This window comes from Amphiprion ocellaris, chromosome 8 (assembly GCF_022539595.1).
Source record: "Amphiprion ocellaris isolate individual 3 ecotype Okinawa chromosome 8, ASM2253959v1, whole genome shotgun sequence".
Taxonomy (NCBI): Eukaryota; Metazoa; Chordata; class Actinopteri; family Pomacentridae; genus Amphiprion; species Amphiprion ocellaris.
In genome coordinates, this window is record NC_072773.1 from 12,325,059 (window position 1) to 12,350,123 (window position 25,065).

Below are 25,065 nucleotides of genomic sequence, written 5' to 3' on the forward strand. Positions count from 1 at the left end.
AAATTATTTCATGCATTCCTTCTGTTTTCTCTGCTGCAGCCAAAATGTAAGAGCCCTGGGTTTAGTCGGTGGAGGTGGGTGCCTTCTAGGTATACTGTCCCTATGGAAGTGATAACAATTCATAACAGCAGTTGAAATGACTGATAACAAATCTGATCATATTAGGAAAACACAATAAAATAAATACATAAAGGTTAAACTGTAGCATCGAGGCTGGCGTGAAAAAGGTGTTCACACAAAGGACTTTTTACATCAGAGTTAGTAACATGTCAGTGGCAGCAATACAACAAAATTGTGAATCACAGTGATCACCTGATAAGGAGTGGGAATGACACTGCATGTTGGACGTGTGTTTAGCACTCTCAGATTTAGCTTTAGCCTTGTGTGGACACGACCTGAGGCTCCACATGCACCTTGAAGTTGCACATTGTGGAAGTTTGAGAAGAGCCAGTCGTCTCTCGCTACAGTTGGAATGTGAGGAACGTGGGGGCTGTGAGCATCACACCTCCCCACAATGTCATCACTTGCAAGGCTACATGTAAATGGGCCACAGGAAGAGTAGTGTTAACATGGAGCCCCTTTAAATCACAGCAGACTGTTTGCAGGACTTGCATGCAGATAATGTCAGACTGGTAGTGGGAACCCCCTCCACAAACCAGGATAGCACTGCCTCCCTAACGAGGAGCTGAATTCATGCTATCTCCATGATGAGTTGTGAAACCAAACAAGTCTTAGAGGCGTCTGGAGAGTGAAATGTTTTCATTCATCAGGAGTATGAATAAAGGTCATTACATCTGATGTTGCATTTAAGGAAGAAAATGAAGATGCAAGTAAACAAAACTGGCAAAATTCCCCCCTCACACAGCAGGGTCAATTTGTTTTCATCACAGCAGTGGCTTTGTCAGTCTCTCCTGGCTGTCTATCTGATGTCTGCTTTTAGGGGGTGCTTAATCTCTCCCCTCACCCTAAATTAATCAAGGCAGTCCCAGACCCACAGAGGAGCTGCAGATTTGCATGGCGTGAAATTACCCTTTTGTGAAAAGATTCTGCTTGAGCGAAAGGAAACCTTCTTTGCATTTCTGTCTTCTCTTATATGTAATCACAGTGCTGCATATGCAAATGACTCATTATGAAATTTAAGTGGGTGCTGTGCTTGGGCTAAACTCAATCTGATCTTTATGGACACAGTCACACACTTGTAATCTGATTCTCTCAGATGCTCACATGCTTGACACCCTGATCCAACTCGCCTCCACTGCTTTATCCCCCAAAATAAATGAATAAGAACACCAAACGGTCGAGCATGAAGACAGGCAGAGATGGCAAGACTCACTCGGTGTGACCTCATCAGCTCAAACCTCATTTCTCATCAGCTAAGGCAAATCCACCGCAGTGAAAACAAGCATTGCAAACATTGCTTTTCCTTGTGGTGAGCAGTTGTTTGGCAAAGTCCGCCAAGGCCACAAAAATTGGGGCGACAAGAAGGATGTGTTGCAAGAGGTAAACAAGTACCAAAGGGATCATTCCCTCGTTTTTCTTCCTCTTTTTTTCCCCCTCCGGCCCATTCCTTGGCCTCTATTTATTCAAGTGGTGGAGAAAAGGAGGATATGGAGAAAGGGCTGTATACACCTCACAGCTGGAAGCTGATAGGACTTTTTACAACCCTCAGTGTCCTGTGTGTGAGAAAATGCAGTTGTTGGTCCAAGTCCCTTTCAGTTCTCCCCACTTTCTCAGTCCTTGGCCCCATTTGTGGCTGACCTAAGGCTGTCTGGTCCAGGCTCACATATGTTGTCTGAATCTCCAGTGCATCTTTTTTTTGCACCAGGGATCTGAAACAGCAGCTTTCAACCCTCTTGTGATGTCTGCTGCTAGTTTGCAGACAGACTGCAGGGTTATCAGTATGTGGAAAGGTGGGTCACGTCTTGTTTTTTACACAACAGCGCACAGTCACAGTTATGACTTTGAAGAAGGCGGATTATTGCAGTTACAGACTGACTTACCATGTTTCTGCAAACACACGGCTTCCCCCTGAAAGTCTTGACTAACGTGAAAACAGACGGAGGTATTTGTAAGTGGACGATAGCGCTACAGAGGGGGAGGGAGGGATGACACATTTTTCTTCCTGTCTGTAAAATCCTTCCTTTTTTGGGGGTGTATCTTTTTCAAGCAAACATTTACAAAAACTTACTGCTGAGGAACTTTTGATACAGAGAGCAGCCTTTTTCTTTTGAGAACTTAGTGTCATTGACATGCTGTGTCAGTCGGTTAAATGTGTTTGTGGGTGGCAGCATGCAAAAAGCCATTTCAGTGTCCAGTGGGTCCATCTGCCATGGTTGAGGCCCTATACACACAGAAAGAGAGAGAGAGACACACACACACACACACACACACACACACACACACACACACACACACACACACACACACACACACACACACATCTGCTACACACATCCTTTTTGCCCCTTTATTAGGATTTTTTTCATTTTTAGGTTGGAAGGTCATTCTAATAACTGAATATTACAAAGACTAGACTGCAGGTAGAGACTGTTTCCCCCTACCAAACAGACTTGCAGTCATAAATGCATACAATGAGTGCACACAAGATAGCCGTATTCAGTGGTTGACTATTAGCGGTTTTTCATTGGCCAGTGGTGATTATTTAAAGAGTGGCCGATACAGACATCATGTTGTTTCATTTTGGCCACATATTACCAGAACCGCAGTAATGATGATGGTGATGATGATGATCGATGCTTTATTAATCCTGAGGGAAATTCAAGTATTCAGCAGCTTCCATACAATAAGAAAGGCAGGTTAGTATCAAGATAAACATTAAGATTAAAGGTTAGTATATACTCTAAAAGACATGCTCTAAAATACTACGAACTTTAAAACAGTACTATAAACTTTAAAACTAAAGAAAAGTCTACTTATGATATCTTTAGAAATACTACACTACCTTTCAAAAGTTTGGGGTCACCCAGGCAACTTCATGTTTTCCATGAAAACTCACTTTTAGTCATGTCCTAACATAATTACACAAGGGTTTTCTAATCATCAATTAGCCTTTCAGCACCATTAGCTAACACAATGTAGCATTAGAACACAGAAGTGATGGTTGATGGAAATGTTCCTCTGTACCTCTATGTAGATATTCCATTAAAGTCAGCCGTTTCCAGCTAGAATAGTCATTTACCACATTGACAATGTCTAGACTGTATTTCTGATGAATTTAATGTTCATTGAAAAAAAAAACTGCTTTTCTTTCAAAAATAAGGACATTTCTAAGTGAGCCAAAACTTTTGAACGGTAGTGTAAATGTAAACCCAAAAATCAATATACAGTGTTAACATAGCATTTTAAAGCACAGTGATTTAAAGTGATTCAGACAGGTAGTAAAAACACAGTTGTCGTAAACTTGGTAAGGTGCATAGACATTGTACGTAAGGTGAATAGACAGACATTCTACAATCACATTGGATCAGTCCTACTGTGATCATGACTGATGTTACCAGTAAGGGACCGATTCTCACCACTCAATCAAATGCATGGTTACAAGTCAATAAATGTAGAAATTAAAATTTAGAGAAAGTATTTAAGTTGAAAACTTTATTTTAATGGTTTGGGATAATAACAATGTTGACAATAGCCTCAAATGAATATTGTGTGTAAATTAAACTCAAATTTCCTCATTTAAAACTCAATTCAAGATGAGGTACTTTAGTAAAACTAGCATGGTGGCATGGATTTAAAATACCTTCTCCTATTATAACAAGACTGGAAAAATTTTACATAGTCAAGACAGGTAATTAAAAATATATCTGACTATATATGAAAAGATAACTCCCCTAATGCAGAGTAGTCTGTTAAACATCATTTCCTTAGAAGTTGTCACGACTCAAAAAACTCTTCTGCTGTCCCTATTTTTGTGTTGAACCTTGACTCGATTGCGTTGGCACTTTACACTATGTTTGCCACTGAGAGGAGTAACTTAAGGGTCATTGTCTTGTCCATGGAAACATCAGCATGTGGAGTTATGATATCTGTTACAATACGAAATGAAAACCTGGTATGAAGTTTTATTCCATCTAAGGCTATCAGCTGCACTTGCTTGCTGTCCCGTAATGATTCCAAATGAGAAATCTCATAAATGTTTAGTGGCCACAGCTGCTGAGGAGTAGAAGTGATGGCTTGGAATGCCAGTACAGCTTTTGGAGCCCTGTAAGCCACCTTGTTGAAGGCTTGGTGCACTACAATTCCCAACTAATGTAACCAAAAATAAAAGACCAATCAGTCTAATTATCTAGACAGTAATCACTGTATATTCTATGTTATTTAGAGTAGCCAATTATACGTATTGAGCTTTGTGTTATGGACTTGGAAAGTTCACAGCCTGGCTCTCAGATCAGGCTCAATCTGCAGCATCTGTGAGATTGAGCTCGGCTGTGTGCTGTTGCCAATCAGCTGGGCGGAGATATAAGGAAGGATCACCGAAGTCAGCTGGTTGTGGGTAGGCGACCTGGAAGGTTCAACACCCTCAGTTGGCCTGCTTCTGGGAACCTGAATGTCTTAGTGTCGAGTCAGTGCACAGAACCCAGTACTTCTTTGCCTTTGTTTTGTTGTTTGGGAGAATGTTTTTCTTTTAAGGGGTCTTAGTTTTTGTTTGATCTACCACCTTTGGTAGATTTAGTGGGGGATAGTGGTATTTAGCAATACACTATCCTCTTTTAGACCACAGAACAACGTTTTGTGCTTGTGCAGTTTTTGTTAGTTTCACCCGTAAACAGCCTTAGTTCATTTAGTTTGTCTGAGACAGGAGGAATGTAGTCTTCTTCAGGCAATGATAGACTCTCTGCACCACATGTAAAGTTTATGGGAAGACGTTAAATGCCAAAAAGACGAAGACCATGTGTGTTAGCACGACGACAGCAGAGAACTTTGTAAACAGTGCAAAAGGTAACGATCTTGAGCAAGTCCATGAATACCAGTACCTTGGAACCATGATAGCAGAAGATGGGCACATGGATGAAGAATTTAAGAGAAGAACTGGGAAGAATCGGAAAGGCGAAGACCAAGTTTTGAGAATGCAAAGAATTCCTTCATAGAAGCATCAGCATTTTATGGAAACTAAGACTGTTGAGATGTTGTGTGTTCTGTACTAACTTATGGATGTGGCAGTTCACAAAAATGTCCAGAAGAAGAATACAATCCTTTGAGATGTGGTACATTAAGAGACTGTTAAAAATCATAAAGGTAAATGGAGTGATGACATTCAGAGGTAGAGAAGATCAAATTTAGATGTTAATTTGAGGAGAACTGCATCCATTTCTGACTTTGAGTGGCACCAGTGAGTGTCTGAGCGTAATCATGTGCTAATTTTGGTACCAGGCACTAAAAATGATCTTGCACACACACTGCCAGTCTTACTTGCCTATGAGTGCATTTCAGGAGTCCTGTGACCAGCCACACTCCCATCTCCCCACTCGACTTTCCCCAACATGAATCACTTAGAGCCAACACACTCTGAGCTAAATGAACTCCCCCTCTCTCACTCACCCTTAATCACATTAGCCTAAGTGATATGGGAACGCCAGGCCAGACACCCACTCCCTCCTTCTCCACTGTCTTTCAAGCCAGCTAAATAGCCACTCCTCCAAAGCTTTAAAGTTGTCTTAAGCTCCGTCTTTGGACAATAGACCATTTGCTACCTAAAAGACCCCAGTGTGGAATAATGAGGATCAAGATGAGAGTAGAGAAAGCAGGATAAGAGAAATGTGAGAGGGTGGAACAGAGGAGGAGAGCTGACACTTGGCTAATACCCGCCCCAGGACAAAACCCATTAAAACACCTGTTTTGTCAGGGTGTGAGGTTATTGTGCAGAACGACTCTTGGATTTTCTGCGGTTGACTGTTATTGGGGTGGTGGTCGAACAGCTTACCAATGAATAATGAAACAGCCTCATGCCTAAATGGTGGCCTGGATGGTGGCCGTTTGAACCAGCTGAATAAAGCAAAGATGCGTTTGGTAGTAGGCTCGGATAGTAGGAAATTTGACTTGCTAAATCTTACCGTGTTTTTTTTTTCTCTCCCAGTGAAAACCACAGAGGGAATTCCCTCCTTCGATTATTAATCAGGCACATGTGGAGACAATCTTTCTGCATAATAAGCTCTCAGGGTTTGGGTGTTCAGAGGGTTAAACAACATAACAGTTTTAATAAACAACCTTTTCTAAGCCAATTAGTGATAAAAAAGAATACATTACTGAACGAATTTGCATCGGCTTAATGCTACATCACCTGAAAACCAGACAGGCTATCGTTTTGTCCACCTCATGTATAGTAGGCTTCTTTTGTCAAGCATCTTGTTACAAAAACAGAGAAAATTCATAATTGTGTCCTGTCAGGGAACTTCATTTGATCTGTACTTTGGGCACTGAGAGAATGCGTCTATATGTACCTGATTAATGATCAGTGGAGGGAACTCTGTGGTTTCTGTGTTATTCCCTGGTAAATAGCTCCCTGCCTCAGCCTGACCCAGCCCATCTTTTATGGATGGGCCTCTCATATGCCTTGTCATCATTGCTCACCCTCAGTCTGCATCAGCTGGGCGAACAGCAGATTGACAGGCCTGTGTGAGCCCATGAGAAAGAAGACATGAGCAACCTTCGTGATTAATTATTGTATCACTTGTAGTTCAAAATGCTTTACTTCTTTATCTGGTCCTGTATTTTCTAATGTGTGTGTGAGCTGATTTTGCGGTGAAGTGTATGTGCTTAAAAAATAGCTATTACCAGCATTTGAAACTCCACCGTGTTTTATCTCTTGTAACGATTGCTCAGTTATTGACTAATGTGGAAAGCTGTTTGAGAAATCTTTCTCAATTTTTTTATCTCTACTTCAGGTACACTATGCTTGTTACAGTCATGCTGTGCTGTGGCCCACTGAATGCCTATAAGACCAAGGATTTGCACAACCTTCATCTTTTTCTCATTTTGTTTAGTGGTTTTTTAACTTGGTGATATTCAAAATAGACACAGTGGAAGTGACTGCAAACCTTTTTTTGAGGTGCTTTCCTCCTTCATCTGCTTCTTGTCACTAATTCATTTAATTCTGTTTCCATTACTCCAACCTCCACTCCTCAGCAACAATGACAAAAAACACACGAACATCTAATGGGTCTCCTGTGCAGTCTAATTTTCACTAACTGTGCTGTTCTTTCTTTCTTTCTTTGCCTACTGAAGCTCACAAATATATCATTGCAGGTAAGCGCTTGCTTTTACCAGATTCTTCTCCAGTGCTTGCTCAGTTTTCCTCCAGCTGCTTAATCTTCATGCGTCCCGTGGATAAAGGACTAAACTTTATTGGGTATTTGCATCCTGATTCCTCGCTGGTTAAATGGCTTTTCTGATGAGACTAAATTGTGTGTGAACCATTCTCTCTTTCTGGCGGCCTAATTAAAATAACAGTCAATGCAAGGCACTTGAAGATCAGTGCCACACACAGATGCACATAAAGGCAGACACATACCCAGCATTGAAGTGCACCCTTAGGAGGTCTGAGTGTGTCACTGGGAGAAGCAGTCAACACTTGGCTGAATGGGAGTGAGAATTTTCATCAGTCAAAGGCACGAACAAAAAGTGTCTGAGTGTGCCTGTGTTGGTGTTTGTTTCTAATTTAATATGGCAAGAATTTGTTAAGCATGTGAGCTGTGCTTGGTTAGGTGCTTTCAGGGAACAGGATGTTGTGACTGTGCTCACCTGTTGCATGAATACCAAAGATATCTGCAATTTACTATTCTGTGCTAGGTACTTGTAGTTGCTGACAAAATTAAGAGCCGTAGTCTTTAATTTCATACATGCTGTATTTACATGTACATGTATGTAATTGCACAAGGGTTTTCTAATCATCAATTAGTCTTTCAACACCATTAGCTAACACAATGTAGCATTAGAACACAGGAGTGATGGTTGCTGGAAATGTTCCTCTGTACCCCTATGGAGATATTCCATTAAAAATCAGCTGTTTCCAGATAGAATAGTCATTTACCACATTAACAATGTCTAGACTATTTCTGATTCATTTAATGTTATCTTCACTGAAAAAAAAAAAGATTTTCTTTCGAAAATAAGGACATTTCTAAGTGACTCCAAACTTTTGACTGGTAGTTTATGTACAGAGTTAATGGGGCGTGATGTGGGTGCAACAGTACTAAATTACTGCTTTTGCATTAGGCTGCAAAGATCAGACAAACTACAACACCTGTGCTTTTTCTGCTGTGGAAATATGACTTATCCTAGTAGTTGTAGCTGTTGGAAAATAGATGTTAGGTGCAAAGATACACTTTAGGTGGCAGATAAAACACAGGCCGTTATAGGCACTGTGTGGGCAGGTGCTTTGAAGCAAGTTCTGTTATGTCAGACACTCGTAAGACAGTCACTAATGAGTCATAATGTATCACTGCGTCTAGCAGTAGCAACAAACTGAAGTTGTAATTTCTGGATGCTCCTCAACCTCAGTGCAATACAGATAATACCCATGATGTCAGGTCAGATGAAACCACAAAAAAGAAAAAGGGAGCATTTCATTTCTGGGCTCTGATTATCCCTAAAAAAAAAAAAATTAAGACAACATTCTTTCTTCCTGCATGAAGTCTCACCTATGAGCTTCCATTTAGCTTATAGTTCAACAGGCTTTTATATAATGACAAGTGTTTTTACCATTGTTATTGCTTCAGCATACTTTAACAAGTGTATATGTGTGTAAAAAATGCACATGGCATGCATGAGTGTGTGTGGTATCAACTCTTAAGTGAGGCTTTAGACTTTCACAAGATTGTGTGGCAAGGACAAGGGTAGGGGTGAGGTCAAAGGTGGTGCATGGTGGGGCTATGAATGCTCTGGTGCTTGCAACAGTCCGTGACCTGCTTAGCACTGGTTTCCTTGGGGATCTCATTAGCTGCTGTACAAGCTAGCCCACTGCAAGCTGCTGCAAACAAGCACCTGCAAAGGAAGACAGGGCTGAGACTGAAACTTTCATTTCCCACACCCGTATGAGGTTGAGACTACAGGGTATTAACGAGTGTGAAATTTCCTTTCTAACGCTTTTGTCATTGCCATGGTAAATGGTAATATTATGGTAAGGGCTGCACATATTGGGGGGGGGGGATTGATTTTTTCCTGTGATGGCAAATGGTTTGCAGAATTCTGTTTGGAAAGAATACTTCTAGAATGAATAAAAACTAAAAACATTTTAAAACAGCTCTAAAAATACATTTTCTGCTGTGAGGCCTTTTGTGAGTGTGAACTTTTTGGAACATTTCTCAAATGGTGTACCACTGAGGTGTGACTGGTCTGAATTTGCAATCATACAGGACTTTGAGGTGCTCATTTCAATGGTCAAAATAAATGAATTGTATTTTGTTGAATATTTTATATGTTAACATAGATAATGTAGATAATGTTCATGTAATTGTGGGAAACCAAAATCATGATAATTAATATTCCATTAGTTGTGCAGCCCTAGTAAGGCACTGACTTTGCCTTTCTCCTTTGCAACCAAATCTTACTTTTCTCCAATTCCTCACAACCCCCAAAATAAAGAAACAAACAAACAAACAAAAAAAAAATAACTGTAGCATGATGTGTTTGAGTTGACTCACTTCACAGCGCACTTCCTGGTATGACTATTGCACATCTTGCAATAGTCAATGCTAAAATGATATATCACGCAGTGCAAACACAAACTAGTTTTGACTCCACAAGTTAAAGTTCCCACCTTGCTGATAACAGCTGCTCAGTATAATAGGTTTTTGATTACGCTGGATTTCTTTAGCGTACATGGGGTTTCCTTTATCACAGCCTCTAGTGTGAACTACAGCATCTGTGCTTTGAATCATTCATGATATTTCTCAAGCATTCCCTTTCTCTTTGACTCATTTCTTTGGCTTCATTTAAATTGAAAAAAAGATGAAACCATATAACAGCCAATGATTTTTTTATGTTTCATACTTTGTGTTGCATTTGACCATTTGCTGGACCTTTGTCATATCTGCTTTGTCAGACAGGATATTTTTCTCATCGTTCCATCACAGTGCTTGATAGCACATGAATAGCACATTCTGCTATAAGCTGTGTGGGTTTCATCACCGATGGACCCTATTATCTCCACACCAGAATTTTCCTGAAACAGCCGTATTCAACAAGAAACAGGTATTTTTTCCCCCTTTCATAAGCACCACGACATTCACAATGGATGCTGGTTGGGAACACTTCTTTTGTGGGCTCAGCTATGAATCAAGCAGATACCAATTTCCTTGCCTGGCCAAAGACAGATCTGTTGTTCCTCTTGTCCGCTCTAGTGATCCCTTTTTTTCTGAGCCAGAACTCCATTATCAGCCCTTTAATGTGACTTTCAAATGCAAGAGGGTGCAATTATATGCTGTCTGGATTGGGAGGTCAGTCTGTGCCATAATCACGGTTGGATGGTTAAGGCCTGTAGCTTGTGGCTCTTCAGCTTTCTGTAGTCAAGAGGGTAGATGCCATTCATTTTAAATAGCAAGCTGTATAGTCAATAGTGTCCAGAGTGCTGGTAGCCACCAGATTATTTAACTTCTGTACGTCTAATCTGACTATTGCCCTCTTGACTGTTTACAGAGGAACTTCGTCCTTGACAGCTGACAATCAAAGACCCTGACATGTATAATTTCTTCTTTGGTCCAAAGGTACATGTGACAGAAGTTTCCTCATCCTCTCAAGTGGGATGATGAACATCCATGTTCGTCTGGGGATCCCTCTGCCAACATTTATGTGCAGCCTAAAATTCATAGCCACAGTATCTGCCAGCATGATGACTGTACATCCACCCATCTATCCATTATCTGTACACAATACTCCTCATTAGGCTTGCCGGGGTCCTGGAGTCTATCCCAGCCGACTTAGAGTGAAGGCAGGAGACACCCTGGACAGGTCGCCAGTCTATCACAGGACTACACATAGAGACAAACAATCACACTTACATTCACACCTATGGACAATATAGAATCACCAATTAACCTCAGCATGTTTTTTGGACTGAGAGGAAGTCAGAGTACCCGAAGAAAACCCACACATGCACAGAGAGAACATGCAAACAGGCTGGGACACGAACCGGGGACTTCTACCGGCAAGGCGAAAGTGCTAACCACCAAGCCACTGTGCTGCCCCTGACTGTACATGCACCAGGAAAACAAATACTGCTTCAAACAAATATTTGCTTTGAAGAGAGATGATAAAATCAGATTTTTCACTATCCACACTTTTGTAATTCGTCAGTAAAGACATTGCAGTTTAAATAGTCACTGCATTACTTTGGATGTGCTTGGATTTGTACATGCTCAAGACAGTGGAAACTTCCAAATTGTCCAGAAAACTTTAGTTCCCCACTGTGCTGGGCACACTTCAGGAATATTCACATTAATACAGCAACTCCAGATCAGAATGATCAGCTTTAGTGCCTGCAGAAAAGAGAACAGAGAGGGTGAACCAGAAACTACAGGGGACAGAAGACACAAGGTAAATGACATTCAGTAGTGACATATAAATGCATGGTGGAGGAGAGTAGAGGAGTGTTGCTCACTACATCAGTGGAGGTCCCTCTGCACCCTGGACTTATAGCGGTATGAGTCAACTCAGCCAATCCTATCAGCTTTAGGTCCAATCTTTAAAGTTGAGGGAGTGTTTGCCTCACTGAGACTCATGGATGCACAAGACAGAGTGTTTAAATTTATAATAATAATAATGGATTAGATTTATATAGCGCTTTTCTATTAAGGCATACTCAAAGCACGTACAATGGACCCATTATTCATTCACTCACACATTCTCACTCTGATGGTGGTAAACTACATTTGTAGCCACAGCTGCCCTGGGGCAGACTGACGGAAGCGTGGCTGCCAATCTGCGCCTACAGCCCCTCCGACCACCAACATTCATACGCATTCATACTCCAGTGTGAGTAGCAGCACTGGAAACAAGGTGGGTAAAGTGTCTTGCCCAAGGACACAACAGCCCATGACTAGGACAGAGCAGGAACCGAACCACCGACCCTTCGATCATTGGACGACCTGCTCTTCCACCTGAACCACAGCATTTTTAATATTAATATACAGAGCTTGACACATTTACATTTGGCTTAATATCATGATCTCTGAAACTTTTTGTCAAGCTTAATTGTTTATTTTGGTCCAGACAAGCCACAGCTTCATATGTTATCATGAACTATTTACATGTCACTGGCAACCTCCATGTCATGTCCCTCTTACTCCCTCTCCTGTTTAGCTTCCTCTCTGTCTCTTTCCCTGAGGTCAGAATGAGGCCCCTGGCTCCCTCCAGGAGCCCAGCCTTGGGTGGGAGACATCCTCATCTATCAGCCAGAAGAACCTTCCTGTACTCAGGGCCATCCTGACCCTCTGTATCAGCCCCTCGACAGATAAGAGGCTAATGAGCTGACATGCTCACAAAATAGACCAGAGTTTCAAGGACTGCACTAGTGGTTTTTTGTTGTTGTGCCTCTTATCCAGGAATTTCTTATTAGAGGTGGAAATCTTTGGCAGTACCCTGCAGCGTTGTTGTTGACATTATATTTCCAGAAGTGAAGAACAACAGCCATCGTTATCTGAAAGACTACAGATACAGGCATCTTGAAACTGAGTAGACAATGGAACAAGTTTTTTTCTTCGCTTCACTTAAATGAACTGACATTTTGTAAAGAGAGCAGTGTGAGTTGATCAGCACTGTACTGTACCGTCTGTCAAAATCCCAATACGAGCTAAGAATTGCAATTTTTCTGTAAACTGTTTTTTTTCCTGTCACCTCTTGCAAATACACTGCTGTTCAAAAGTTTGGGTTCACTTAGAAATGTCCTTGTTTTTCAGAGTCATTTTTTTCAATTAAGATAACATTAAATGGATCAGAAATACAGTCTAAACATTATTAATGTGGTAAATGATTATTGTAGCTGAAAATGTTTGATTTTTAATAGAATATCTACATAGAGATAAAGAGGCCCATTTCCAGCAACCATCACTCCTGTGTTTTAATGCTACATTGTGTTAGCTAATGGTATTGAAAGGGTAATTGATGATTAGAAAACCCTTGTAATTTTGAAATTTAATTATGTGTAATTATGTTAAGACATGACTAGAAGTGTGAGTTTTCATGGAAAACGTGATCTTGTCTTGATGACCCCAACCTTTTGAACAGTACTATATGTATACGACCTTTTTTTGTCATGCTCTGTTAGTTGATTTGTTAATTGCAACGCATTCAGGCATGCACTTCTTTAAGAAAATCTGACAGCAGCTGACCTTGTAATTTTCATGTCAGAATGAGCATCCTGGTTACTTTTCTGCAAAACTTGCAATGAAAATCTTACTAGGTCAGACCTAGTGACATTTTCGCATCAGTTAACCAATTCACATTTACACATAGCCGATATTGGTCTGAAAACATCACAAAGAACAGACACAGTTCACAAAACTTGCTCATTCACGTTGCACTACGACTTCACATTTATTACAAACTAAAGTGTCCATGAAAAAAACAAACATTTAGGAGAATGAAACAGACATTAACAGATCAGATTAATGAGGCTCACCAATAGTAGATGTAATTCAAGTTTGGAGAAAACATTAAGAGGAGCTGATGTTTAGTTTGTTGCTTCCAGCTGTTTTAAGGAGTCTTTTATCTGAGCGTATTAAATACCTGCAGTGTCAGACAGCAGCAGGATCCAATTGAACATCTCCAAAGAGAGAGACTTTTTACACATGTGGCACATCAGCGGTAACTTCACTGATTACGTGTTATTAAAAATGATCCCGACACGGAGCTAAAAGTAGGCCACACAAGGTACTTTCTTCACCTCAGGCAGCACAGTGAGTGGTCACTCTCAGTTTAAATACTACAGTTCAGTATTTTGTTACATAGCAGCAGTCATAAGGTTGAATCCTGGGCTCCATCACAGCTGTTGAGATATTTTCATTCTACTGTTGCTAAAATATCAGTTACATTATTATCACACATAGACAGAATTTTAAGTGGTTAGGAAATCAATAATGAGCAGGTTTTTAGTTATTTGGGTCTTTTGATAAACTGCTATTAGTTCAGATTTAGTCTTTTGATTGTCACTGCATTATTATGTACGTATTATTATACACTTGATGTATCGTCCAATCTTGCGTGAATGACAAATATTACACTGTAGCTCTCTCCATCACTATATCTGGGGGCTATTACTGTAAAAGTCGGAATGACAGAATGCTGTCAGCCTAACAGACTGAAGCAGTAAATTTAGCTATCCAATGCCTGAAAAGGCTTTAGAATTGTTGGGTTGACAGCAGTTCCTGTCAGGATGTTGTGAAAGTAAATTTGCAGGGATTTGCATGTGAAAGGTAATCAAACAGAGATCCCAGTCTGCCTTATTTATTTTGTTGAAGTTATGTTATCATTGAAAATACAGGCTGTTTTGAGAACTCTTGGTGGTACGTGTCAAAACAGCCAAGATTCCAGCTCACAAGAAAGAGCAACAGCTTTACTGTAATTAATCAAATGTCATTCATATCTCTGCAATTTAATTCTAAAGCAGAAACCAGTTGTTACCTATGGGGAAAAGTCAAGTTAAATATGGACTACTGGTAGTAATGGTATGAACCACCAGTATCATCCTTTCAGTTCTTTACAACTTAATTTCAGAGTGCTGTTTTCAACATGCTTGAGGCTTATGTATGGTCATGGCATTGACCATTGACGCTTTCTGCTCAGAGCCCTTGAAATCTTTCCTCTGCCTGTCCTTTCTTGTTTATCCTAGTCCTTGGGGATTTACCCTTGCCAGTAAATATGAAGTTTATCTTGTGCATGTGTTGTATCCATTTCAAGGTGTCCGGGCCTTGGAGGTTTACATGTCAGTTCTTGCTCGCTGGTATGCATGAGCATTTATTTCCAAAAGAGCGCATGAATGTTTATTTCCATAGGTACATAGGAGTGTTTCATTTCCAGATGCATCTGTGTGTGGCTGTGTTTATTTTGAATAGACAGTGGGCTGTGTATTGAGAGCAAATGCTCTTAGCAGCATGTGTTTGGTGCTGTGAAGCAAGTCTGGGCTGACAGCTCCTACTCTCTCAGCACTGTAGCAACTTCCAGCAGTGTAGTAGAAACATAAGAGGGACTCTTAAATGTTACAGAAGCATATTTTATCACTAAATAATGCTAGTTGCAATGAGTTGTCTAACATAATGCAGTTGTGGCCACTTTTATCATCTTCTTTTGGCGCTGTAATGCAATTGCAAAACTGTCAAAGACGCTATTCAATTGCATGAACTCGTAACAGGTTCGAAATTTTGCTGCATAGCATAGCAGTGAAGGAAAATATTTTTTTCGTTTGTTTCTTATGATTGCGGTTTCAGAGGTATAGACTTTACACATATCAAAGTTATAGCAATGCCACAAGTAAAAATGAAGCCAATATGCACAGAATATAATTTGAATGTCAATTTCAGTCAGTTTCATTGTATGTTGGACCTAAAGAATCTGTTTAAATAAAACCTTTCAAGTGTTTGCCTCGTGATTGGCAGCTGTAATTTGCTATGACTATTGATTTTCTCTCTCTCTCTCTCTCTCTCCTGTCACATACAACTTGCTGTAACTTAACTGACTTTGTTGGAACATGAGCAAGGGTCCTTGAAGCGATCCAAGCCACTCTTTCCCCTGCAGGTCTTAACACTATCCTCTTTGCTCAACCTCATCATCTCCTGCTAAAGCCAGACACAGGCAGCACCTTAGCTGTGTCTTATCTGCAAGGCTCTGTGGGACTTTGTGTCATGGCGAGGCTTGTTAGACACAGTTATGTGCATTGTTACCTCTGTCTGTTTCTTCTTTGACCTGCTGTAAAAGACGAGAGCACCACACCTACAGCACTGATAGTATGGATCATCAGAAAGCTGCTACTATGTGCATCTGCTGCCATCTATTGGTGGTTTGCTGCACAGTACAGATGCAACATCTGTTCTTTCAATACACTTACATTCCTGTTTAAATCTGTACTACAATAATAATAATAATAATAATCTGATCATTGCATTGGCTGCGTCATGTTGTCCAGCTTGTTTGTTTCTGGCTGTGTGCTTTGGTCTCTAGAGATTTGGAGTGTTTTATTTTTTATTTTTTGTAGCAGTGCAGTTTATAGTCTTTTGTTGTTCCTTTGTACAAAAAAGTCCAAAGTTTGATTTGCGTCAGCAAAGCTCAGTTCATCATCTGCGTTATTCACAATGTGAGAGACAGACCTGTTTGTGTCTAAATGTCACTGATGAATGAAACATGACACAGCATGAAGAAGAAGGAGCGGGAAATGGAAACAGACTTGACTTGAAAATAACTGTTGTCAGTTCATGGATTCTATGGAAGAGCAGCCAGCTGTCCATCACTTCTCTTCCGTAGAGATACGAATTTATAAGATAAGAATTTAGAACACTTTCCTTTACTTGACAGCCAAACTCAGTGGGTCCTACTGATGCAAAACCCTGAATCTCCACTTGCTTTAATGAGCTGGAATTCATCTTTCTTGACTCATTGCAGGATCCCGTTCAATTTTTTACATCATCAGACATGGAGAGGTAGATAGTTTGTTCTGCATTCTGACTGAAATAAACACACAAAGCACTAATTTCACAAGAGGTCTCTTCTTTTGTTACATTTTAAATGGCTCATGTGTTTTCTTATTTCTTCACCAAAAGCAGATGCAGCCACAGTCTGTAAATTTCCAGTGTCAAGTAGGTACACTAGGGGGCACAAATGCTCCAACACTGAGTAGAGGGAGGTGGCTCCTTCTGCTGAGCACCTTCTCAATCCAACAGCATGGAGAGTCCAAACCTCAAGCTGTCTTCGTTCTCCTGCTCTCTGGGGTCACACTCATCAGCGCTTCACATAATAGAGTCACAGCAGACTGAGGATATTCTCATTCACATACATATTTTTCACATGAATAACAACCTCAGCTCAGGCAAAATGTGCTGTCACAGAGGTATTTTAGTTTAATGATGTTTTTTTATGGTGCATCTGCTCTTCAGAAAGAAAAACATAGCTGAAAGTGACGGGAATGAGGAATGAAGTGGAAGTGGGGGGAAGCTGTGAGAAGGATTTGAACCAGAAATATTATGAGCACATCATCAACACCCCGATCGTTAAACAGAAGAAAACCGGGAGGGAGAATATGAAAGGAGGGCGGTGGTTCATGCACATTCATATTTAATTTATCATTTGAGCTACTGTTGCATCTCTGCTTGTCATTGTAGTGACTGAGTAGCCAATGTGAAGGCTGCTTTGACATTGGTGGTGTCCTGTTGGGGTTATTGTGTTGCCAAGAGAAATGCATCTATCGTAACCCAGTAGGTCATGGGGAGTTAGAATATCTAGGTTATGGTAATATAATCTCTTTCACCCATGATCGCACTTAGTGTATATGCAGAGGGCTGCAGTGAAGGGATAACAGTGAGTGAGTGTCAGCACATGGCCTGGGGCATGCTAAGTAGGTAAATGCAGATTGGGGGTGGGGGGCCCCATCTGGTGTGTGTGTGTGTGTGTGTGTGTGTGTGTGTGTGTACCTTCCCCACACCCCACCCTGTCCATCTTCAGATTAAGAGACCAGTGCTGAGTCCCTGACCCAGAAGTCTTACCCCTGTCCCATCCCAACACTCTCACACCCTTCTTTCTCCTCCCTCACTACATCCCCATCCAATTTCCTCCTCACAGCACACCGCCTCAGGGGAAAGACATGGGGTGAGGTCTCCATTAGCAGGCCTGACCCTGATGTGTGGTGGTGGTGTTGCATTGAGGGACCCACGCTCAAGAAAAACGGGAGCTAAAAGCGATGGTGTCATCTGTGGATTTGAATAGCAGGGCTTAAAGTGTTATTGAGGGCATGTGATTGCTCTTACTCCACATGGGGTACAAATGAGTTTACACCACAAATCTGTGGATATCATTTATGTCACAGATTGTTGCCGTTTTAGTGAACCTAAAAGTGATTTAGACACCAAACTGTGTTGGATATTTGAGGTATATACGGATATTTGAGTGTCATGCATTATCGTTCAAAAATTTGAGGTCACTTAGAAATGTCCTTATTTTTGAAAGCGCTTTTTTTTCAGTGAAGATAACATTAAATGAATCAGAAATAAAGTCTAGACATTGTTAATCTGGTAAATGATTATTCTAGCTGGAAATGGCTGATTTTTTTTAATGGAATATCTCCATAGGGGTACAGAGGAACATTTCCAGCAACCATCACTCCTGTGTTCTAATGTTACGTTGTGTTAGCAAATGGTGTTGAAAGGCTAATTGATGATTAGAAAACCCTTGTGCGATTTTGTTAACACATGAATAAAAGTGTGAGTTTACAAGGAAAACAGGAAATTGTCTGGGTGACCCTAAGCTTTTGAACAGCAGTGTACATTAAATCAGAATATATGCTGAAACCAACTGTCTGATAAAGTAGCATACGGTCACATAGAACTGTTTTCTCACTCTTCCTCTGTAGCCCTTAATGAAGCCACAGTGCATCTTCTTAAGGTTGTAATAGACAGCTGTTTTGCTGATTCCAAGCCAGTTAGGAGTGGCTTTTTCTCTATATTCTTCATTAAGCACCAAGATGGTTGTTTTCTCTAGGGCTGGACCCGAATATCTGAATATTCAGTCATGACTGTGGTATCCGAATATTTATTTTGAGACAATATATTCCAAGAAAGACTTATTTTCATTTAGCCACAACCCAGATCCATGTCTACCCCTCCTTCCCAGATATATCCATATGCTTTACCTCTGCCACTCCTCCAGCTTCCTGTTGTTTTTCCATCTCGCCATGGATCCACTCTGCTGTCCCTGATACACCCACCCATCCATACACAGACTCTCTCCTTAGGCGTTGACCCACAAGGGGCTTTGTGTGAATCCAGGCCACACCCAGTGTAAAGGGCCCATTTTTGTTTTGTTTGTCACAGCAGTGCTGGAGGCCTCTCTGTACTGGTAAATCTCCCCAAACACCGTTCAGCACCCAAACATGGTCCAGCTCTTTGTGCACACTGCATGCTGTGTCAAAGGGGGATGTAATGGGTCTTTTTTGACATCCAAACAATAAGATATGGCTACATTTAAACAAGAAAAGAAGCTGCCCCAAGTGTCAGAATGTATGTATGCTTGTGTATATGATGCCTTTAATCAGCGCGGTAGTACAGAGCGTGCTTTTTTCCTCTGTTTCAGTACAAATTACCATCACTGACAGTGACGAATTCTGATTTTGACACGCTGGCTTTCATGCAGCGTTGTCGCCCCACGCTGTAGCAGTGAGTAGGCTTGTTTACGACAGGGCTGGGGAAATAACAACACAACATATGGGGCTTTACGATCGAACCGTAAGCATCCAAAATACTTTCCCTTTAATGGAAAGCATGCCCCATCAAGTAGGGTGTGGGAGGCAGCATCTAAAAGGCATTAACGGCCAGGCTTCCACTGAATCCTTAATGAAGATGTGTTGAAAATAATGCATTCAGAACTGCATCAGTGTTTGAAATGATTGTTGATCAAATGATAAAAATGGCAAACTGTGCCCTTTGGCTTTTACTCTATTTACAAATGAAGCAGAATTTGTCAGACAGATAACTGCGTTGTTTGAATAGTTACTTTCCCATCCTTTGGGGTCATTTGGGAACGACTCATGAAATTTCAAGTTCCCTGTTTTAATTTCCTCAAGTGTCTACTCCCATTATCAATGAAATTAAGCTATAATCCATTGTATGGTAAATTGAATAAATTGGTTTGGCTGTTTATTTAGCAACGCACCTTATTTATGAGGTGATTGTGCCCTGTGGCAAGGACCATTTCTCATTTCAAAAAGTATTATGGTTCCTTAATTGATAAGATAAACAAGCCATTATGGGGGTTTCTTACTAAACCTTGCAAACTAAATTGAGTCCCCCCCCCTTTTCATGTTACGCTAATCCATCTCCCCATTTCTTAATGTAGTGCATATAACAAGGCAACATGGTTATCAGACCCTTTCAATTATGATGTGTACTCCAGGCTAAATAATTACATGTGCTTGAAACAGACATCTATCCTGGCTGCTGGACTGAATGTTAAAGCGGAGCTGTTAAAGTTACATTATATGTACTCAGTAGAGTGCTGTAACTGGGGTAAAGGGGAGGGCTGGTAGAGAGAGCAAGGCATTCAAATCCATTAAGAACCAGCGGGGAGAGGAAGGTGGAAGTTGCAGCTGGGAAAATGATGGGGAGGCGGGTATAAGGAGACATGTCGCAGAGGTAGATTGGCCTAATTGGCACTTTTGGCTGCCTTGTCACATACCTGCTTAATTGGCGTGCTGAGAGGTCGGTGAGAATATAAGCAAGGGCTTAGGAGCGGGTGGCATATGCCTGCAAATGTGTGGGAATCGAGTATGTGTTTGTGTGATGTGTACGTGTGTGGTGGGGGGGTATCAGAGCGCATCTTTCCGAGAACCGGAGAGACAGAGCGTCAGCTCATCAGCATAAAGCATTAAACATTTACACTGACCTACAAATGCTGTCAACCCCCTTCAGTCATACCCATCACTTCTCCTCCCTCGGTTTCATATCCTCTGCCTTCGTCGAGCAGCTCCCCTCCACACATATACACACTCAGGCACATTAAGCGCTGTTTCCTTTGGTAAGTAATGAGGATCCGGCAGAGGACAGCTTGAGATATTGGTGGTTTGGATGGAGGGTAGTGGGATGGTGATGTTGTTAAGCTAAGAGGGGTTTTATGTTATTGGTAAGTGGCAAACCTGGCAGTCTCTTTGCACGCTCTTTCTTTAGTCAACCAGTCCACTTCTGTTAAACAAGAGGCTAGCTTTTATACTCTGCTTTTATTCTGCAGAAAAAGAAAACAGAATTTTTCAATTCTGATATTATGCTGTCTGCTTTTTGCAACAGTGAGAATTCTTAGAATTTTTTGAGTCTCGTTAGTTTGGGCTTTAAGGAAAAAATGTATTTGGAAATAATTATTAGACCACCTGATGTTTTCTTCACGAAGTCTACACAACAGGCCTAAACAGTGATCATTTTGTTTGAATTTAATTCAAGTGGTTAAATAACTACAGCATCTTCTAAAAGCCCTGAAAAAAGTCCTCTGATATTTACTCCGCCAAGGAATGCGGCGGAGTTATGTGACGATCGGCGTACATTTGTGTGTCTGTTTGTCTATCTGTCTGTTCGCAGCATTACTCAAAAATGGATTTGGATGACATTTTCAGGGAAGGTCAGAAATGACACAAGGACCGAGTGTTTAGATTTTGGCAGTGATGCGGCCTATAGTCTAGATTCACGGATTTGTTAAAGATTTCTGTATCACTGCGAGATAGCAGGCTCCACTTGATGGCACAACCAGGTGTTACAGCTGATCTACAGGGCATTTTCTGACATGCATGCATCCTTAGTCTCCTGACTAATCGGTCAAGATATTTTAACTGGTTATATGACTAAAAGCAATGAATTGTTAAGCATTACAGAATGCGGCTAAAATGTCTGTAGTGTGGAACGAATTTAAATTGGAAAATGAATGCAATCCAGCCATCACTTGTAATATCTGGAATCCAAGCATTTGATAAAGGTGGTAGCAATATAGCTGCATTTAATAACAACAGAGATGCACCAGAGAATCAACATACATCAGAACACAGTGAGTTTACTCATATAACTCTGAAAAGACTGTAGTGAAGCAACACACTGAGGGAGCGTTTTAAAAGGAGGAATTGGCCATCTTGGTGCTTAATGAAGAGGGATACAGTGACAGAGCTACTGCTGATGGTTCAAGAAAGAAAAAAACAGTATGGTTCCACCAAGAACCGACAAAGGCAGGAAACGGTTGTCACAGTGGTCTGGTAATCATTTCCAAAGCTGTAGATGTGATATCCAGTTACTCGTATCATAACAAGAATAATTTGCATAAAATAAAAGCAGGATCGGCTTCTCCCTTACAGCCCAATTTAACAACTTGTCTACTGAAATTGTTGTGCATTTTAATAAAAGTCATTTGAAAGCAATGACACGAATGTATCAACAGTTGTATTTCCAAAGTTTCAAGATCATTGCCTTCAAAAGTTTTAACTGCTTACGTCATGATTTAATGCAGAAAGCAGTCCATGAAGAGGCAGCAGCTGTTGCTTTTACTCATGCAGCTCTGTGGTTTTTAAGGAAACAAATGCGAAAGATTCAGACTGTTTGTCATGATCGACTGCAGATGTCTTTTTGCAGCCAGTGCACTCTGCTGTGGAAATGGTTTGAGCTCTGATAGAGGGAAGAAAAAAACAACATGGATAAAAAGGGGAAATGAGAGTCTCCCTTGGTCTGGCTCTCTTGTTCGCTTTCTTTCTCGATCTATCGGTGGTCTGTAATAGACGTGATGGAAATTGATTTCCAGGTGAATTATTTCGTCTGCCCCTCAGTCTCAGGGAGATAATAATCCTTCCCCTTCCCCCTCTTGGAGAAGCCCATGTGACTTTCAGCTTGTCCGCTGCTGTCCATCTTCCAAGAAAGGCTGCTTTAATTGTCCATTTCAATATTCTGGACAGTTTCCATGACTCTTTCACCTCAAGCCTTCCATCTCTGCATTGAGAACTGACTGTTAGCCAGCTGATTGGCTGATCGATAGAATGGAGTGTGATCTGAGGAAACAGCAAAGCACAAATCATTAGAGCTAAAAAACTATTTTACCCATCTGAACTACTAAACCCGCTGGCAGGTTTAAAAGGCATGTTGTCTTTAAAAAAAATTGCCAAAATGACACCATTTACCAGAAGCAGAAATGGTAGAAACAGAAAGAATGGTCAGGAAGGAAGTGACATTCCCTCTGAAAACATCATCAAATCTTAGCTCATAAATCAGTATTTCAGTGTCTTTATTCTACATGTCCAATTAAAAAAAATCAAAAGTAAATCATCTAGACAAACCAAATTCTGTAAAAAGCAAAAGAATCACTTCTTGATGCACTCGTGTGGCTTTAAGTAAATCAGTTGCAACAGTCACTTGACAGAAATTCTCGATCTTTTTGGCAGTACTGGACTGAACTGCAGGCGGTGTATACACAGAGCAGATAAAAAGCAGGTATGCAAATAAATAAAAACTATAAACAGTAATAAATAAATAAACAAGAAAAGCAATCAGAGAGTGCAGTACTCCACCAAGGCTGCTCAGTCGTTGTATGATTTCTGACGGATAAATCCTGATAAATCCACAGCAATGGATTTGTAGTAGAATCTCAATCATGTGTTTGTCAGCAGGCAGCTGATATAGTGTTCACTTGTCACAGTTACAGTGACGCTGTGCCGCTTTCTCACAATGATACAGAAATCTTTAACAAATCCGTGGATCCAGACTATAAACCACATCACTGGCAAAATCTAATCATTTGGTCCTTGTGTCATTTCTGACCTCCCCTGAAAATTTCATCCAAATCCGTCAGTCCTTTTTTGAGTAATGTTACGTACAGACAGACAAACGTACGCCGATCGTCACATAACTCCGCCAAGGATTGTGGAAATATTTCAGTTTTTGCAACATAAATAATTAAAATTATACTTTATATTTCTTTTCTTATGATTTATTGCATTATTATTGTGTGATACTCCCAAAAAAACACAAAAGGCTCTCACCTCTTTTAGCCATAGAGGTGAAGAACTTTATGTGTCAGTCAAAAATGAGCTTCCAGTGAGTTAACAGAGGCAAAAAGTGCTTGGGGTTCACAGGGTTAAAGGGCTTGTGCTAAAATCGTTTCTCTGTCTTTACCTTAGCAGCAGTCTTGGGCCTTTCAACTAAAAAAACAAACAAACAAACAAAAGAAGAAATCCCTTTGGTTATCTCCTGTAGTCTCCTAAGACCTGAGCTTTGGTTGGGCTTGCAACCATTAAACCATTAAATATTACCATTTGTTATTAAATAAATAAATGAATAAATAACATTAACAATACACTCTTTTTGAAAAAAAAAAAAACATGTTCACATATGTAGACGCCAGGTCTTAGGAGGTTAAAATCGTATCCATCTGGTTAAATGTCAACATGATTATTGTTTTTTTTTTTTCTTCTTAAGGAGACTTGCTGCAAGAAAACATTGTGTTGTGAATAGGGCTTTATCATCACCTCTGTTTTCCTCAGCCTTGATCAGTCCTTGGGGCCATTTGCATTGTTTCTTCTTCACAGAGCCAAAGCAAAAGCTAAAAGGCGACAGTGTGCTTTATCGACAGCAGAGGCAGAGGTGGTCGATGAGTCAACATTATTGACCTGGGGATATGGGACTGAGCAAAGATAAACTCTGCTGAACGGATGATCAAGCTTACTCTAAGTTATGTCTTGCATCATCAGCTATTTGGGGTTTGAAGCCAAATCCTGCTTTGAGCCAAGGTCAGACATCTGGACTTTTCAGGCTCTATTGTATTGGACTTAAATAGCTCAGTGTATTTCATTGTACACTGCATATAGTCAGACATGGCGTTTCAAACACATTCCCTCAGACTATCTAGCTTGCAAAAATGCACTTATTTACAACATTTAGTGGAACATCTTTATCAGGCAAATGGCTTGTTACAAAGAGAAGCCATCTTAGAATTGGGAGTGGCATGAATCCCAAGCATTGCTCTACTGAATGACAGTTTTCAAGAAGTTAGAAAAGTAACACTTCCTATGCAATAACAACCGTTAATCTACCTCCACAATATTCACATTCATTGGATAAGTCACATGAAGTAAATTATTAAGGTCAATATGTATTACCAAAAATTACACACACTTGTAGATAAACCTGCAGGGGCACATTTACATGGCGAGTGGCACTTGTCGACTTTAAGCATTCACTTTATAGTATTTTGCAGAAAGTGGAGCTAATTTACATACTATACAGAATGTTTTACTTTTTGCATGTTTATGACGATTATCATTCAGCTGTGATGCTGGGAGCACATGGGAAATGTGGTTGGTTGCAGAATTACCGCCACATCTTACTTAGCTTTGTTCAC

The 25,065-nt window shown here is 40.6% G+C and overlaps 1 protein-coding gene across 8 annotated transcripts in view; it reads left to right on the forward strand.

Moving 5' to 3' along the window:
- The window catches only part of agrn (agrin), a 309,753-nt gene that overhangs the window by 72,879 nt on the left and 211,809 nt on the right, over positions 1–25,065 (forward strand). For 6 of the 8 annotated variants that reach the window (XM_035947335.2, XM_055013259.1, XM_055013260.1 and 3 more), the window contains exon 3: positions 7,243–7,263. The exons of the other annotated variants lie outside the window; for them this stretch is intronic. In XM_035947335.2, the coding sequence (XP_035803228.2) occupies positions 7,243–7,263 (21 nt within the window). The remainder of the gene's footprint in view (positions 1–7,242; positions 7,264–25,065) is intronic. 8 annotated transcript variants of the gene reach the window in all.